General features: G+C 41.2%; 1 protein-coding gene across 1 annotated transcript; it reads right to left on the reverse strand.

Moving 5' to 3' along the window:
* Positions 1–74: 74 nt before the first annotated feature.
* LOC110989347 (ATP-dependent RNA helicase cgh-1-like) lies at positions 75–15588 on the reverse strand. The gene is made up of 10 exons (XM_022253670.2): positions 15438–15588; positions 12613–13454; positions 12332–12389; positions 11234–11468; positions 10274–10417; positions 9624–9718; positions 9150–9272; positions 8051–8179; positions 7777–7957; positions 75–7538 (listed from the first exon to the last, which is right to left on the reverse strand). The coding sequence occupies exons 2-10, from the start codon at positions 12837–12839 to the stop codon at positions 7183–7185; spliced, it is 1548 nt and encodes a 515-aa protein (XP_022109362.1). The 5' UTR covers positions 12840–13454; positions 15438–15588; the 3' UTR covers positions 75–7182.
* Between the last annotated feature and the right edge of the window lie 211 nt (positions 15589–15799).

The raw sequence follows: 15799 nt of genomic DNA on the forward strand, positions 1-15799 counted from the left end.
CCCCAAAACAAAACTCCCGAATCCAAATCACAATACATGTATATCAATGATATGATACAAAGAGAGTCGAAACATTTTTCTTTCGTTTCATAATCCCAATGATTTTTATTCGTTCAGTCTTTTCAACATTTCGATCAAGTTCGGTACATGTTCAATTGCACAGTGAACAATGTGACAACCTTTCGTTAACATTTGTCCACGGATGAAATTGGAAATGTTTAACAAGAAAGTCCTTCCAGGAAAGCGCCAACTTCCATAGATTTGAATTTGTGTTACAACCATTCTTGCACAGTAATTATATAAAGTACCCGCTTACGTTTTATATAATCAACAGATTTCGGATTTTTTTTGGGGGGGGTTCAGCAGAATTCCGAGACACTTTGTGCATACATTTTGAAAATTTGAGTGGTTACATTTTTAGTTTGACGTTTTCATAAGTTATTTGAAACATGCTTGTTAATAACTTTGGGTACGCACTGTAGCTTGGCCTCACTCCGTAACTGTGCACAGGGAATGAATTAAGCTAGACACATGTACATGGATGACATGTGTTACCAGTAACAGTGCACGCTGAAAACAGAAGACGTGTGCTGGAGGGAAACCTTGTGCCTGAACTGTGACACACAAAGTGATTTATCTGTCACACTGATCAAGGCACATTGAAGCTGACAACGTTCCGAGGGCATTATCCTGGAAGGACTTTTCCACTGAACCTAAAAAAACCTTTACTTGTTTTCGTTTTAAATCACAACCCAGTTACGAATACTGCCCAACTGACTCAAACTCTGCATTTTTACCAACAAATATTTGTCTTTCCCCACAATCACATATCTGTGACTGGATCAGTCACTATCATTCCTTACTCCAGCCATCTGACACAATAAGGCAATGGCTCAGGGTTGTTTGTGGCAAATTTGTCTCGATTCTGAAGTCCTAGTATACGCTTTTGATCTGACTAGCAGGACAGACTTTAGCCCGGTCGAGACCAAATACTGCTTGTAGTCTAGGTTGTGAGACAATCCGGGTCAAACCCTTGCGACACCCCCCCCCAACACCTCTTGCGAAACCCCGAGTTGCAGAGCAGAGTCCCTCCCACCGAAACAATTTTCAAACCCGCCCAACCTTCCCCACGGAAAACCCCAAATATAAAAGGCTGACCAAAAGTTACTTCGTCGAGCCACACGCAACCTTTTCAAGACTTCGCACATGGCACGCCTTTTACAAGTGGACAACTGATTCAATCGATGGACAGTTTTCAATATTTGCGCTAATAACTTTTTTCCTTCAAAAGTCAGGCAGGTCAACTGTAACAAAGATATACTGCTGTGTTTACTGTTCTTCTTCAGTCATTCAATCAGAAAACTGACTTTTTTTCCTCCCAGCGTTGCTAGGATGTGAAGAAAACACAGTAGATTGGCGAGTTGCATTTTATGGCCAAAGCCCTCACGGGAATGCCTGTCACAGTGGTTAACTCTTGCAACACATCTTTCAAGTTGGAAGATTAGACGACTGATCTTCTGCACGTTTTTGATTAACAGGCGTGTCATGTGCAAGTCAAAGGTTTTGTATCTTCATCTAACAGACCTCTACCAGTCACTGTGAACTTCAAGCCGCTCTAAAAATTTAACTGAAGTTGTACAAATTTCAACTTCAGGAACTTCTTTCTTAGTAGAGCAACTGAGGCAGGTTGCTTAAACACAGCCCAATCAATGTGCTGCAGTGTTTCCACTGAGCACAGAGTTTTCGCCAGGAAAGTGACCGGCAGAGTCGTAACATCGTCTCTCCATCTTTAGGCAACAACGTTTTTGTTTTGTTTTTCAGCTTGCGGATTTTGGTTTTGTTTGCAAGGGAGAAATGCAGGGGACTGGAACAAGAAATGCAATCTAAACTGACTTCTGAATCGAGGTCAGCCATTTTTTCATGTGAATGTACTCACAAACAAGGAAATGGTCTAGGCAGGTGGAACTTGTTAGAAACTGATTCTTAGTTTGGACACACTGTTAAAAAGTTCGTCTTTGATTTTGTCTGACACAGTATCTGAATTGGATGATGAATCTAGAGATTTTTTGTTTTTGTTTGGCTAAAATAAACTTTGGCAGATCCATAACCTGAAAAACAAACAAAAACGTGAGGCCTTAGTACTTCTACTTATTATCAAGAAGATAACTGACAGATTGTTAACCTGCCATACATAAACATGTGCAAGGCTTACAGGGAAAAGTATGCTTGTTTTACATGATAACTGAAAGGTGGTCACACTCAGCATGTGACCATTACAAACAGGTGGCTAAGATAAAAGACGGTAAAACTTCTTGACAAGGTTAACCACAGTAGTCGGTGAATATTCAGTTGTTCTACCTGCCACTGAGGCAAAATTAACTTGCATGATGTTGGTCAGTAATCTTCTTGACAAGGACATGAATGAAGGCATGAGCCTACTGTTCCTGATGATGCTGTACAAATCTGCTATACACACACACCAACGGGAACAGGTGGCTACGCCATGCTTAACACAGGAGAACCAGTTACAATGCAAGTACCTGTAGATAAACAAGTGTTGTTGATGCCATACAAGATGAATCCGAACCCACAAGTGTGACAAGGAACCAAGATGTTACACAACTAGGCATCATTCCTACAGAATAAATGTCATCTGCACTATAACTGATTCAACAGTGTTCTTGTTGCAAAGTAATTAGAAATCAGACTATGTTTTCCAAACAATACTGTTCAGAAAAGATAATGTGATTTTTCAGTTTTCTGCTGAACGCTGGTTCACTTCAAAGGTAAAAAAAGCTTGTTTTGCTCTAGTAATAGCTGATGCAGTTAAATGACAATTTTTATTGGTATGATCAACTTTAATAGGAACCAACGTTTAGCAGATTCTATTCAGCAAAAAAAAATACCAGTCTTTAGCTCAACATTTGAGAGCACACAGTATAAACAGAAACCAAAGGAACATTGTGAAAGTTGGTTTTCAATTAGTTGGAAAGGTTTCAATGGTGAAGCACTGAACATGTATACGCCTACAGATGAAAGAAAAATAAACATTTGAACACCAGAAACTTTCACAGGTATTTACCTAACGTCTGCTGCACCAGTCAAGTGAACTTTGACCTATGTTCAAGGCCTTGCCTATGGTAAGTCGTTTTGTACCACACAAACTGAAAACTACTTCTTGGTAAATGTACATGCAGATTGGCTCAGTTCAGCACAACTGTGGGACTGAACTGGAAAGGGTTAATTCTGTTTATCTCTTCCATGCTCCAATGCTGACAAAATGACATGCGCCTTAAGCACACACTGAGTGGATTGCCAGACTTCATTCATAGATCTGTCTGGCTCCGGGGGTTTGACAAACGCTTTCAAAACTGGCATTCTTCGACGAAGAACTCCCACGCTGCCTGAATTCACAAAGCTGAACACTTTGGAGAGTAGTCATGCTGAACATGAACATGCCATGCAAGCATGAAACTTGCAACTGAGATTGCACAGAATCTGTCATTACTGAACATAGACAAGAAAAAACACACAAAATACTACCAAAATGGACAGACAAACAGACAGTTCCCTCAGACAGAAAGTTATGCAAGTAATCTTTTACTTAAATGTAAAATACTTAGCACACAGTTTTGCCACTTGAAAATTTGCAGTTGACTTTGTCAATAAGCAAGCAACCACGAGCAAGCAGTCGCAGGCTTCATATTCAAACCTGGAATTCAAAGACTGAGCTGGCTTGCTTTTAACCAGACCTTGCTTCTAAAGTTGAAACACTTTTCAAAATCAAACTAAGAAAGTAACTCACTGAACCCATAAAGAGTGTGCTCTGCCTACATGTGTAAGTATTACATTTAAGTATCTTTGTGAACAATTCTTCACAGCAGTGCAATAGGTTTCCAATGCTAGTTAGTCAGATCAACGCACAAAGTCTCCTAAAATTGAGATTGTGTGTGATCAGACAGGGTTCCACCTGTCACTGATTATGAAAGACAAGCGACACCTGGGTCCTCACCTTGCCACACAATTTAGGCCCTAATGCCTGTTCTACAAGGTCAACCCATTCAGGCATTGATCAGATTCCAAGTGTTCCTTCTTGCTCTTTTCATTTACAAAACGATGGGAATAATTTCTGGAAATTCAGTCTGGACACCAAAGATGAAACACGCAGAGCAAGTCAGCATCATGCAGACTGGATTTACCGAGTGACTGAGTAGTAATGAGTTTAGTGATACTTCAAGGTTGTACTCGTGAAAAAATCTACACAAGAGAAATGTTGCAGACAGAAACATGAGGGACAATTTCTTGACTTGCCAAATCACCCTCGACTGTAAATGTACATACCCCAAGTGTAATGCTAATCTCTCCAGCACTGAATCAGGAAAATGAAACAGTGATTGGCCCCAGTGGAAATATTTCAACCTCCACAACCACTGTCTCCATGAAAGCAACATGACATCCTCAAGCATGCTTTTCATTAATCTCAAGGGAATTTTCTCTAAAATTTACCAAAAGATTTTCCCTCAGAGATTAAAGAAATGTTTACATTGGTGCTTGAAAAAATGGTGCTAATCGAATTAAAATGAGAAAATCAGCTGCACAACACTTAACTGAAACATTTGGGAGGGAAAAAATGGATGTGAATTTTGTTTTCTTTACAAGATAACCTGTTTGTTGCTTTGAATCTGACACCAAATAATCGATAAATGATCATGGGGGGGGCAAATAAAGATGTGACATTAGAACTTATGGAGAAAGGGCTGGGGGAAAATAGGAGTAACTTTCACATGAGCCCTAAACACTCCTCACACTGTTCACATGGAGTAGCGGGTGACATTACGCCTGACACTCATCCAGCTGTGCATTGAATTTTCTTATTACCTTCAATCAAACCATGCTATAAAGAATCCTTCCCAATTCATGTAAATGCACAGTTAAATGACAATGTGGAGCAAGATCTCTTTTCTCATTGGGAGATCTTGTGTCTCCACAAACTTGTCTGTAGACTAACATGTAGACAAACTCTTAACAGAAAGATGACTTCCACCGAAACAGTTTGAGCGTTACTTTAAAAAAGAAAAATCACAAAAACGAACAAACAAACAAAATAACGTGAACATGAACAAACTTAGGAGAACACCATGGCTGCTGTCTCCTAGCTGAACATCAGTTCCATGGTGTGTGCTTGACCCTCAGTAACACCATTTACTAAGATGACGCCTCATTAATGCCGTCGATTTGATGAGTACCACTTGACCAGGTTTGCCGACTTAAGGCAGCACACTTGATGACTCCTGGCTAGACGCCGGTTGTTCACGTCTCCTTTCTTTGTCCTTAAATCCGACTGGTTCTGCTGCTTGTGAACACGTCAAGTGCACTTTTCTTGGAATCTCTCAGCAGCTCATCAATCACTCAAGATCTGAGGATCAGCACATCCTAGTGGACTGTTCCAACCTGCTCCAACTCACATACATAGCTGTCCTGACATTGCTGTAGTACCATTTTATATTATGTCTGTAGGTGTCACACAGCAACTGCCTTCCTACAGTTAACTTTTACGGTTCCCTCACAATTAGATTAGAACTAAGCATACACATGTACAGTGTCCTAAATCTCTTGCTCTCCCATCTTTTGGAGAATCTTCAACTGAGCCGTTCAATGCACCGATCACATCCTGCATGGTGCGGACGTCTCCACTTTGCTCATCGATTCCTAGTTTTATTTACATTTACACATATAGCGTCGACAGGTGACAAACGTTGTCTAACAGGAGGCACGTCAATCATCGCAGTTACTTCCAGTAACGAAGCTTGTCTAGTCATTGCTTATATTTCAGCTCAACTTGTGCCATTCATTCACACATCCTGTCTTCCATGAAATGTTATCTTTTGTTGTCAGTGACGCTAGCATCAATCCACGCAAATTAGCAGTCATTAACGCTGCATTCCTTGCAGAGAGAATACACCAGAGTGAGACAGTTTTTGCAACTGATCTCAAGGAGATGTCTGATCGGTCGCTCCAGCAACATTCTTCTTGCCTCTTCCTAGCCAATATTTCCTTTTTCCCAAAACACTGTTGAAGGCTTCTTTGACAAATACCATCTATTTCACCCAGGACCGCAGCATGGTGTTCTGACACAAAAACAGGATCCATAAACTGGAAACTTAAGTCTTTAAATAAATTGCATGGATTTTGACTCCACTGGGGCTATGAACTCAAAATCCTTGCATTAGCTCTTAAAAAGTAAATGTCTTTGTTGTCTCTCTGTTTTCCTTCAAAATGTGGGCCTTATTTTTCTTTCAGTACCAGCTTTAACGGCCCAAACTCAGACTTCCAACACTTGACATATTTTTTTCCCGTTTCGTATCTTTTTAGTTCTGCATTGATTTAACGCTCAGGCACAATTGCAGACAACATATAGGAAATGAAAGATTTTTCTTCTCATAAATTAAACATCATTACAAAATTTCAGACCCAAATTTGCTTTTTTTTTTCCAAATTGTGAAAAAAAAACGGCATTCTGTTTTCTTGGACAGACATAAAATGGTTACTTCTGTCTACATCTCATTATTAATTGAAGAGTTTAGCCAGCAACACTAACAGAAACAAACATCTTCACTACTCTTCTATAGAAGGGAACAAGAAATTTTTCAACTAGTGTAGTGTTTCCACTTTGCCAGCCAGGATGCTGATCCTAAGACACTTGTTAATCACATGCATCATTGCTCTCCATTACTCATTATGTATCGGACTTGCTTCCCCTTTCTATATAAGAGTGGATGTGTAGCAAGCTACAGTAAATGATCCAGAGCCGCTTAGCAGAAACTGAGATAAAGCAGACATATAAGCTTATGGTGTTTAATCACCAAACAGCCATTACCATATCTTATTCATGTTCATATCAGTTTCTGCTTATATGACTGTGACACTGGACTCGAGACTCTATGGATGAAGCTGGTAACTTCTGGTATGACTTCAAAATTGGAAAGAGGCTTTGAAGAAAACAACATAGCTCAGAACTGGGTCATCCAGCAATGTCTTTAGTCGTAACCACTTCTCAAATCTTAACAACTCTTTCAACACTTCAAATGACTGTACAATGAAGAAAACAATTTCTGAGTGGGCAAAAAGAAAAACAATCAAGAAGACTGTCACAGACAGTGTCGTTTGTCAGCTGAGATACCTTTACTTAGCAGCTGCCTGCTTGGGCTTATTGGGCTGAGCCTTGGATCCCACTGCTGACACCGATTTCTTCTTGTCCTCTCCTTCCCCAGTCCCACCAGGGATCTGGAACTCGGCAACATACAGGCTCTTGTCAATAGCCACCTCGCTGGGTACTGGGCGGATTTCGGTGGCCAGCTCTTGTTCGATGAGACAGAGACTTTGGTGATCATCCTCGGTGACCAAGTTGATGGCAAGACCCAAGTGGCCAAAACGGCCCGAGCGGCCAATGCGATGCAGGTAAGTCTCGGACAGCTTGGGAAAGTCAAAGTTGATGACCACATTGACAGCTTGAATGTCAATACCACGAGTGCAAAGATCTACGCCAAAAAAGAACAAGTATTGTTAACACACACTGTCTCTCTGATTTAGACTCTGCAGTGTCTTTGAATCCACAACCCAAAGGTCCAGACATGTATGTCTGTCACTAACAATTAATTATCTCCTTGTACTGGAATAACTGACTCAAGAATGGCACGTCTACGCTGCTACTTATCAGGTCAGTGAAGCAGTCGGCTTCTGTAACCAAGAGGACACTACAAAGATAGGATAGCTGACCTGAGGCCACCAGGTTACGGCAGGCGCCCATGCGGAAGTCGTGGAAGACTCTATTTCTATGCTCTTGACGCATCTTAGAGTGGATGTAGAAACAGGAGTAGCCAAGCTCCGTCACTTTACGAGCCAACAACTCCACCCGCTGGGTAGAATTGCAGAAGATCATGGACTGATTGATTTGGAGCTAAGGGAGAAACACGAAAGAGGTAACTTTTGTAAGGGAGGGAAACCTGAAAGGTCATGGGCGTGTTATACTTAAGGTTTGGGTTATTTCTACCTTTGAGAAGAGCGTGTTGAGGCAATGGACCTTCTCCCGTTCTTTGACATAGGCGTAATACTGTGTGATGCCTTTCAGTGTCAACTCCTCCATCAAGTTGATCTGGTATGGGTTGGGCAGATGTTTTTGCTGCAGGAGATACCATGAAAGAGAGAGGGCACTGAATCAAGGCGTGTTAATCAATACAGCATGGCTAGGTCGTCTTACAACCTGTAGAAGCAATGGTGATGAATGACAACATGACAAAATAAATCACTGTTGCTTGAAATACGACCTGGAACTGCCCTAACATAACTCACTCCTCAATCTACTCCATCAAAACGAGTTGAATTGTTGGTGCTGTAGTGTCACCAAGTTGGCCTACTTCCATGCACAATAATCAAATAAAACCTCTGCTTGTGAATCTTTCTCTGAATAAAACTAATACTTGTATCTTATTTAATCCTTGTTACACAATAAATTCTGCCTTTCAAAGCCTCCAATCAACACCACACTGTGCCTGATTCTGATGGGTTGTTCAATTATTTTACAAACAATGAGTGTGGTGTGTGGTTCTAAGGCAATGCAATCATTGTGATCACCAAATTCAAATCCAAGCTCATGAAAAAACAAGTGCCTAATAGGGTCCAACTGCTTGACGACCTTCACCAAGTCATTTTCCTGGGCAATTTTGTTTCGTCTTGCTACTTATTTTGATTAAAAGTAAAATTGATAAACCAGAGAGAATGTTATCACGTTGGGCCAAAAGGCTGGCTGCAATGCATGATGTGGGCAGTCTTCAGAGATGATTGTTACATGTTTATCATACACCTGATGACCTGCTGTGTTAAGTGATTGTTAAAAAAAAAATTGTATATGAACCAATCTCACACGAATTTTTCATTCTGGGCAATGTGCCGCTGGAAAAAAGGAGTCGGTTAAGGTATTCACACCGAGAAGCTGACCGGCATGTTTTTTAGTCTTTTAGTCAAGAGTTGTCCATGTGACTGTTGTGCGTGTGAACTATCAACAAATTGCCTTGAGACTGTGGACTGGTTAAATTGGATTTTGTGGGTTTTTTTTTGGCAAGAATGAGATGTACAGATTAGGGATACACTACCATGAAGGACTTGACCGTCGTAGGGAAGGTGGCAGAATACAGCATGATCTGTCTGTCGTTGGGGAGGAAAGTGATCAGATCATCCAACATGTTCTTGAAGTCTTGCGACAGCAACTTATCAGCCTGTGGATTGGCACCAAAAAAACGTGGGCAGTTATCACTGACTTTGTGCAGGGATGGTAGGGGGCGCTCTTGGGCCAAAACCAGCTAGAGCCACACAGAATGATGTGATAACTTCAGACCACCTGCTATCTTGGTTACAAAGTGCGCATGTGTGTTTTCTTGCAGAAGAATCATTCCCCATTTTGTATTATTTATCATCTGGGAGCACTAAAACCTAACGCCATTTTCCGACTGATCAGTGCCTCCCAATGCACAACCACTCACACATGCACATGACTTCATGTAAGGTACTGTTTTTATACAGTTCTGAAATCAGGAAGATTGCCAAGTGGAGTTTTCAGCAATATTTACCTCATCCAACACAAGGATTCCACACTTATCCAGCTTTGCAATGCCCTTACGACATAAGTCCAAGATGCGGCCCGGCGTTGCTATAATGAGATGTACTGAAACAAAGTACAAGCCAACTTTGTTTAATAGAAATTACCACCAAAAATGAAATTATGTAAAGCAGACATTGTGAGATATCTCTCAAGATTGGTGTGTGTGAAGCTGCTGAAACCTAACAAGGATTGAATCACCCATGCTGAAAATCCATTGCTGTAGATGTTTATAGTAAGTTAAAATACAATCTCATGGGGAAGTCAGTAAATGTCTTTTGCGGTGGCCCCCACCAATGGCGGTAAGCATTGTGATATGTTGTATGGAGCTCACTGTTCCATGACTTTCACTCTGAACAAAACACAACACAATACTTCCTGCCATTAAAGAGCGACATCAGGACTGTTCAGTGAAATGTTGCGAGATTTGTCAATAGTCCTGTGGACAATCATTTCATGATCATGTCAAGGTGGAACTTTTGAAAGCATGTACATGTACCTATGAAACCTACTTTTTCCCAATGAGCATGTTAGAACGTAGTTATCCTGGACATTAGTGAAGTACATGTGTGCTGCAATGAAGAGAAGGCCCCCTAAGTTTCTAGGAATCTGACAACTTACCAGTCTGTTGTAAGCGGATGATGTCATCTCTGAGACTAGTACCTCCTGTGGTAACCATAACTTGAAGGCCAAGATGCTTCGACAGTTCCTTGCAGATCTGGCTGGTTTGAAGAGCCAACTCGCGGGTTGGTACCAACACCAAACCTAAATGGTGGTAAGTGATACCATGTATCAACTATGGAACTATCCTCAAAGATGAGAACAAAAATAACACCACTAAAACTAGAGAAAAACCTAATTACACAATGTAACATCACAAGACCTCACCGATGGCACGGTACTCGAGTCTATTTTCACGAAGACAGAAAAACAGAACATGGGTACAAGTCTATGTAACTATTGTTAAAGTTAAGAATGTCTAATGTTTATGAGTTTGAGAGAAGTAATCAACAATAAGCATGTGTAAAGTACAAAACGATCGTTACAGTTGAATACATTGCTGCAGAAAGTGCAAGTACGAGTCTCATACATTTAGATGTGTACTGGCATGAAAACAGGGGCCAATTTCATAGAGCGGCTTAAGCACAGAATTTGCTAAAGCATGAAAAAACCTTGCTTAATAAAGGTTACCAGCTCAATTTCTATGTGATTGTCATGCTAACCACAAGACATGTAAATACCATTCCAAAACAATATACATCACAAGGAGTTTTGCCTGGTAACCCGACTCGTCAAGCAAGGTTTTTTCTTGCTTAAACAAATTGTTTGCAAAAGCAGTGCTATGAAATTTGCCCAGGACTACTTTGGTATGGCTATGAGCACCTTGCCACGAGTGTGGAAGAGCAAAGATCCTATTTTCTAAAAGCTGTTGTAATACAGTGTACACGGGACAAGTTTATTGCTATCTCAAACATTGTTGAATGCTGTGGTTAACATAACGTATAACGCTCACACTCCATGAGGAGGAGACAGATGTCCTAAAGCATGGTACCCGGTGATAAGAGTTAAAGTGACACAAACCTTGCACTTCGTTTTTGTCGACTTGTGTTCGCTCCAGCATGGGAATAGTAAATGCTCCTGTCTTCCCTGTTCCGTTCTTTGCTCTAGCAATAATGTCATGACCAGATAGTGCCATGGGGATGCTGGCCTCTTGGATGGGTGATGGCCACTCCCATCCCTTCTCAAAGATGCCCTTGAGGAGACCGGTGCTTAAGCAGTAGTCTTCAAACTCGTTGCCTTTTGTGTTTGTGACATCCTAAAGAGAGTGGAACAAGTCGCTCAGTTAACCCTAACCCCCCAAGGGTGGTTTGGCTAGACCAGACCTACCAGACGCATCAGTCTGCATCATTTGTCAAAGTGGCTTGCCTGCCCAGTGTAACAAGATCCAACTCTCCCCAAGGCCAATCAGCCTAGGAGTCTGTGGTTGCCAGTCACCACAAGATCCAACAGTGGCATTATTCAATGGGACTAGCTCCCATTGTCGCAACTCATGTGGCAAGTTTGTTTGGCTGCCGTTGATTGCAAAGTGCAGCAGACTTTCGCACCTGTTGCACTGTGCTGTGTTTGGCAAGGTTAGGGTAAATTTAGAAAGTGGCATCTCTTTATTCAAAAACTTGGGGGGCCTTATCATCCTTACTGCCGCAAGGTCAAATTACAATGGACGCAGCAACAATGTGGTCACTGCAAAGGCATGTCAAAGGTACCTTACATGTAGGTAGCCATATCTGACTACAGCTAGGTATTGAAAATGGTGATTTCTTGCAGGGGAGGAAAATGGAAGAACTTGAAGGGAAGTCCTCAAGGCACAAGAGGTAATCAATGAATAACTCTACTCCCCTGTCGCAATCCAAAAAACTTTGATCTGTAGTCAGGAGACTTCTGATATTAAAAAACCTTCACCAAGACAAACAAATGACAGCTCTGCAGCTTTCAGTGAAAATTCTATCTATGTATCTATTAAGCCTTGGGGCACGTAATTTCCCAGACCACATAAACGATACAGAGTAATGTTAATGTCTGCCCAGTTGACGCTGAACCACAAAAAGGTAGCTTAGCGGTCCAGTAACACACAGGGCACGTACAGTTCACAATCAGATGATAGAAGACAGCATGACTTACACTTGTCTTGATTCTGGCATCTCTGGGCGGTTTCTTCAAGCCAGCCTTCCAATCTCCGCTGCCAAGAATGAAAAAGGAATGACAATGGATACAACAGTACAATGTGCAGCCCTTCTTGAAGCCACTTGAGAGGATCAGGAAAATGATTGTCACGGTTGGTCCTCCTTGTACTTCTTGTACAGTGCATGTACAAGTTGATGTGCGATTACTCCAACAAATTCCTGTCAATCTTAAAATCTGCCAAACATAAACTGAAAGTTACTGAGGCACACTCTGCTTACCTGTCTGACTTTCCTGTTGAGTTATTTGTTGTGGCTGGTTTAGCAGACGAGGCATTAACGTTGGATGATGGTCCGTTCTGGTTCTGCTTGATGGACATCTTGGCCATACCTGCAGTAGGTGGAGCCATCTTCTGTGAGTTCACGTCGGCTCCTCGCGCTGGACTGTTAGCACCATGGTTATTCATCTTGGATACTTCCGCTGACTGTGGTGGGGCAGCAGCCATCATTCCACTAACTGTGGGATCGTTTGGTTTTTTTGGAGTTTTTGTTTAGTACAAAAATGCCACTCCTGTCCTAGGAATGGCAGGTATATCAATCTCCCTGAGATCTGTCGCGAGTGAATCCTCGTTGATTGTTTTGTGCAAGAAAGTTGACTCCGTACATAAAGAAGCAGGTGGCAAAGCCTGCCGTTTGTATAGAGAATCTGAATAGTAAAAGAGTTTTTTTTCTTTGGCAAATATACAAATATACAATATATATAAACAATATCTTATAATCTTATAACAACGGGTTGCTTCTCACAGAAGCAGCAAAAAATGTACAAGTTGTGTTTACGTACGATCCGCTCTTTAAAAGAGAGGAATTTTTAGAGTTCCACAAAGCAGATGTCAGTGACTTAAGTTCTCTGCATTATTGTGTCTCCAGATTTTTTTGCACAAGATATGGAAGAAATAAATTGAGCTAGAAGTCCCAGCCTGTCTTCAGGCAGTGGTTCTGGTTGTCACAGGGGACACCAAAAATTGTTCCGCAGGTGTAATCAAAATCCAAACACAAGCCGGCAAAAACGGTGGTCATATAATCTGGTCGCTCACGAGAGATAGATAGCATGAACAATGTTCGTCCTGTAAACGACAAAACAAATGATACAATTCAACTACAATCCTGTGCAATTGGTGAGAAGAAAACAACCCGACTTTAGCACTGCATAAATACTTGCCAACCAACTTTTGCCATATTTCAAAAATTGTGAGCTTTGGACTAATACATCTACATTTACTATTCCAAAAACAGATTTCTCCCCACTTTATACATTGCACATTTTAAGATGGGAAAGTGTTCTGAATGTGTACATAATACGGACAGCAACCTGTCCAATAACGCAACCTCATTTCCATGGAAATGATCTTGTCGTGCCGCGTTGGTTCCCGATGAAGGAACGCGTACACAGCCCATGGAGTCCCGGTTCCTAATGATGCGATATATCGTGCGTCACTGGACTGGTCACCATCCCTATTTCACATGTACCCATGTATATGATTAGAGGACTGGGATGGGACAGGAAACAGTCTTCCATGTCAACGGACAAGCGCCACAGTATGCAGCTCAGAAGTGCGATCGTTTTGTGAAGAGAGACAGGATCACAAGTAAGAGGCATGGATTTTGCCAATAACAGCTGGTTACATGGTTGCAAAACGGGAAAAGGTCCATACGTGGATGCTACTTGACACCCTGCGCATAAACCCTTTGAGACTGGTCTGAAAAATTCTTAGTATTTTCTAAGTAAACAACTAGGCCTAGGTATTTTCCCTCCAAATTGGAACTTTTGTGTTTTTTTTTTCTTTCTGATGGCCATTCAAGTATTAAGTAACTGTTAGGAATAATTACAGGCATCCATATATGGAACTCTTTCCAAAACCATTGAACATGCGTGTTAATGGCTTTTTTTAGAGGGGGCGGAAGATTAATTAACATTAATAGCATGCCAAGAACCCTGTCAACTGCCTCCAGATATAGGACTGTAAACTAATCACATGGGCACTTACTTAGCCCTAACGAATAGGCCTGAAGTGCATGGAAATAACTACGTGTAAATAGGCCTTGAAAATCACAATGACCAGATGACGGTGACAGGCAAGCCAAGCTGCCCAGGCCTAGCAGGCATGCCTAGCCCGGTCATGCTATTTAGCGTCAACAAGCGTCAACACATACAACTACTGTCAACAAAGCCTCAACAAGAGAAACATCAAATTCGCTCCAAGATTCACGCAGAAAAATGAAACTCTTTCGCGATGTATGGAGGCCGCCATCTTGCTTTACTCTACCGTCCACGCGAAAACAAGATGGCGGCCGGTTGGGCTGCACTAGCCCCACTACACTAGTGTGGCACGGACTCTCACTCCCAATCCATCCTTAGCCACACATCTGTATACGCAATTTCGTGTCGGCGTATTGAACATTTCGGTGCACCCACTTATCATCGTGGGCGCAATTTCTTTTGAGCCCGAATTTGTCGCTCAAATTTCCACACTCAAATATCATTTTCGATAACATGATACACTGAATATGATATGGAGCCTTAGGCCTACTAATATTGTAAATGTAAAATATTTGCATAAAAATGCTTGAATATTTTGTTGATGCTTTGTTGACGCTAAAAAATAGCAAGACTGTGCCTTACTACAATACTAGCCTACATGTGCCGCACATTCATGACACTTGACACAGGCCTAATGACAGATTTACGTTTTCATCATGTTTTCTGATTATGCTGTTAAAATGCTTCAAAAACAATATACAATACTCGTGTGATTCCCGCGTTTTTGAATCCCTTTGTTTCTTCACAAGGAATATGGCAGTTTTACCTATATTTGTTGGCTTTTAACGATGCAGTATATTACAACAAAGCCAACTGATCATTTTTTGTGTGATGTTACTGCTGGGTTTTCGAATGCTATGCTTAAATTTGGGTCACTTTTTGTCATGTTTGTTCACCAAATTCTAGATAGTGTTTTACCTGAAGAAGAACGGTAACATCATCTTTCATTTCAAGATAAAAACCGGAAAATATATTAAAAGAGTGAAAGGATGGAGACCGATTCACTAACCTGTTCACTCGAAGGCTTCACAGTGTCAAAATGGCCGTCAACAAACTATATTCAGCTGTATCGCGGATGTATCGATATCGAATCGCGAATGCGCTTGTTGCATGCAGCTCAGTTGCGCGCTGACTCGCTGCGCGTATATGAATATCGATTAGGTTAATAGTTTAAATCCCAAACTGAATATCGGGAAAAAAATAAACACATACAACTGTTACATCTAATTTTTTGGGTAAAACTACACATTAATCAGTCTAATGCCATCACAAATACTGAAATCTCTTTCAAGCAGCTAGATAAGAACATTTGAAGAGAAAGCATTGATCCATAATATTGCAGCTGATAATGTCAAAGTTGACAGATTGATC

The sequence above is a fragment of the Acanthaster planci genome, linkage group LG10, assembly GCF_054643075.1.
Source record: "Acanthaster planci isolate LZ-2023a linkage group LG10, COTS_SCS, whole genome shotgun sequence".
In the NCBI taxonomy this organism is placed as follows: domain Eukaryota; kingdom Metazoa; phylum Echinodermata; class Asteroidea; order Valvatida; family Acanthasteridae; genus Acanthaster; species Acanthaster planci.

Coding starts and splice junctions, on each gene's coding strand:
- LOC110989347 (XM_022253670.2), bottom strand. CDS start 12,839: ATGATGGCTGCTGCCCCACCACAGTCAGCGGAAGTATCCAAGATGAAT. Junction 12,390..12,612: donor TCAACAGGAAAGTCAGACAG/GTAAGCAGAGTG, acceptor CATTCTTGGCAG/CGGAGATTGGAAGGCTGGCT. Junction 9,719..10,273: donor CATCCGCTTACAACAGACTG/GTAAGTTGTCAG, acceptor ACTTTGTTTCAG/TACATCTCATTATAGCAACG.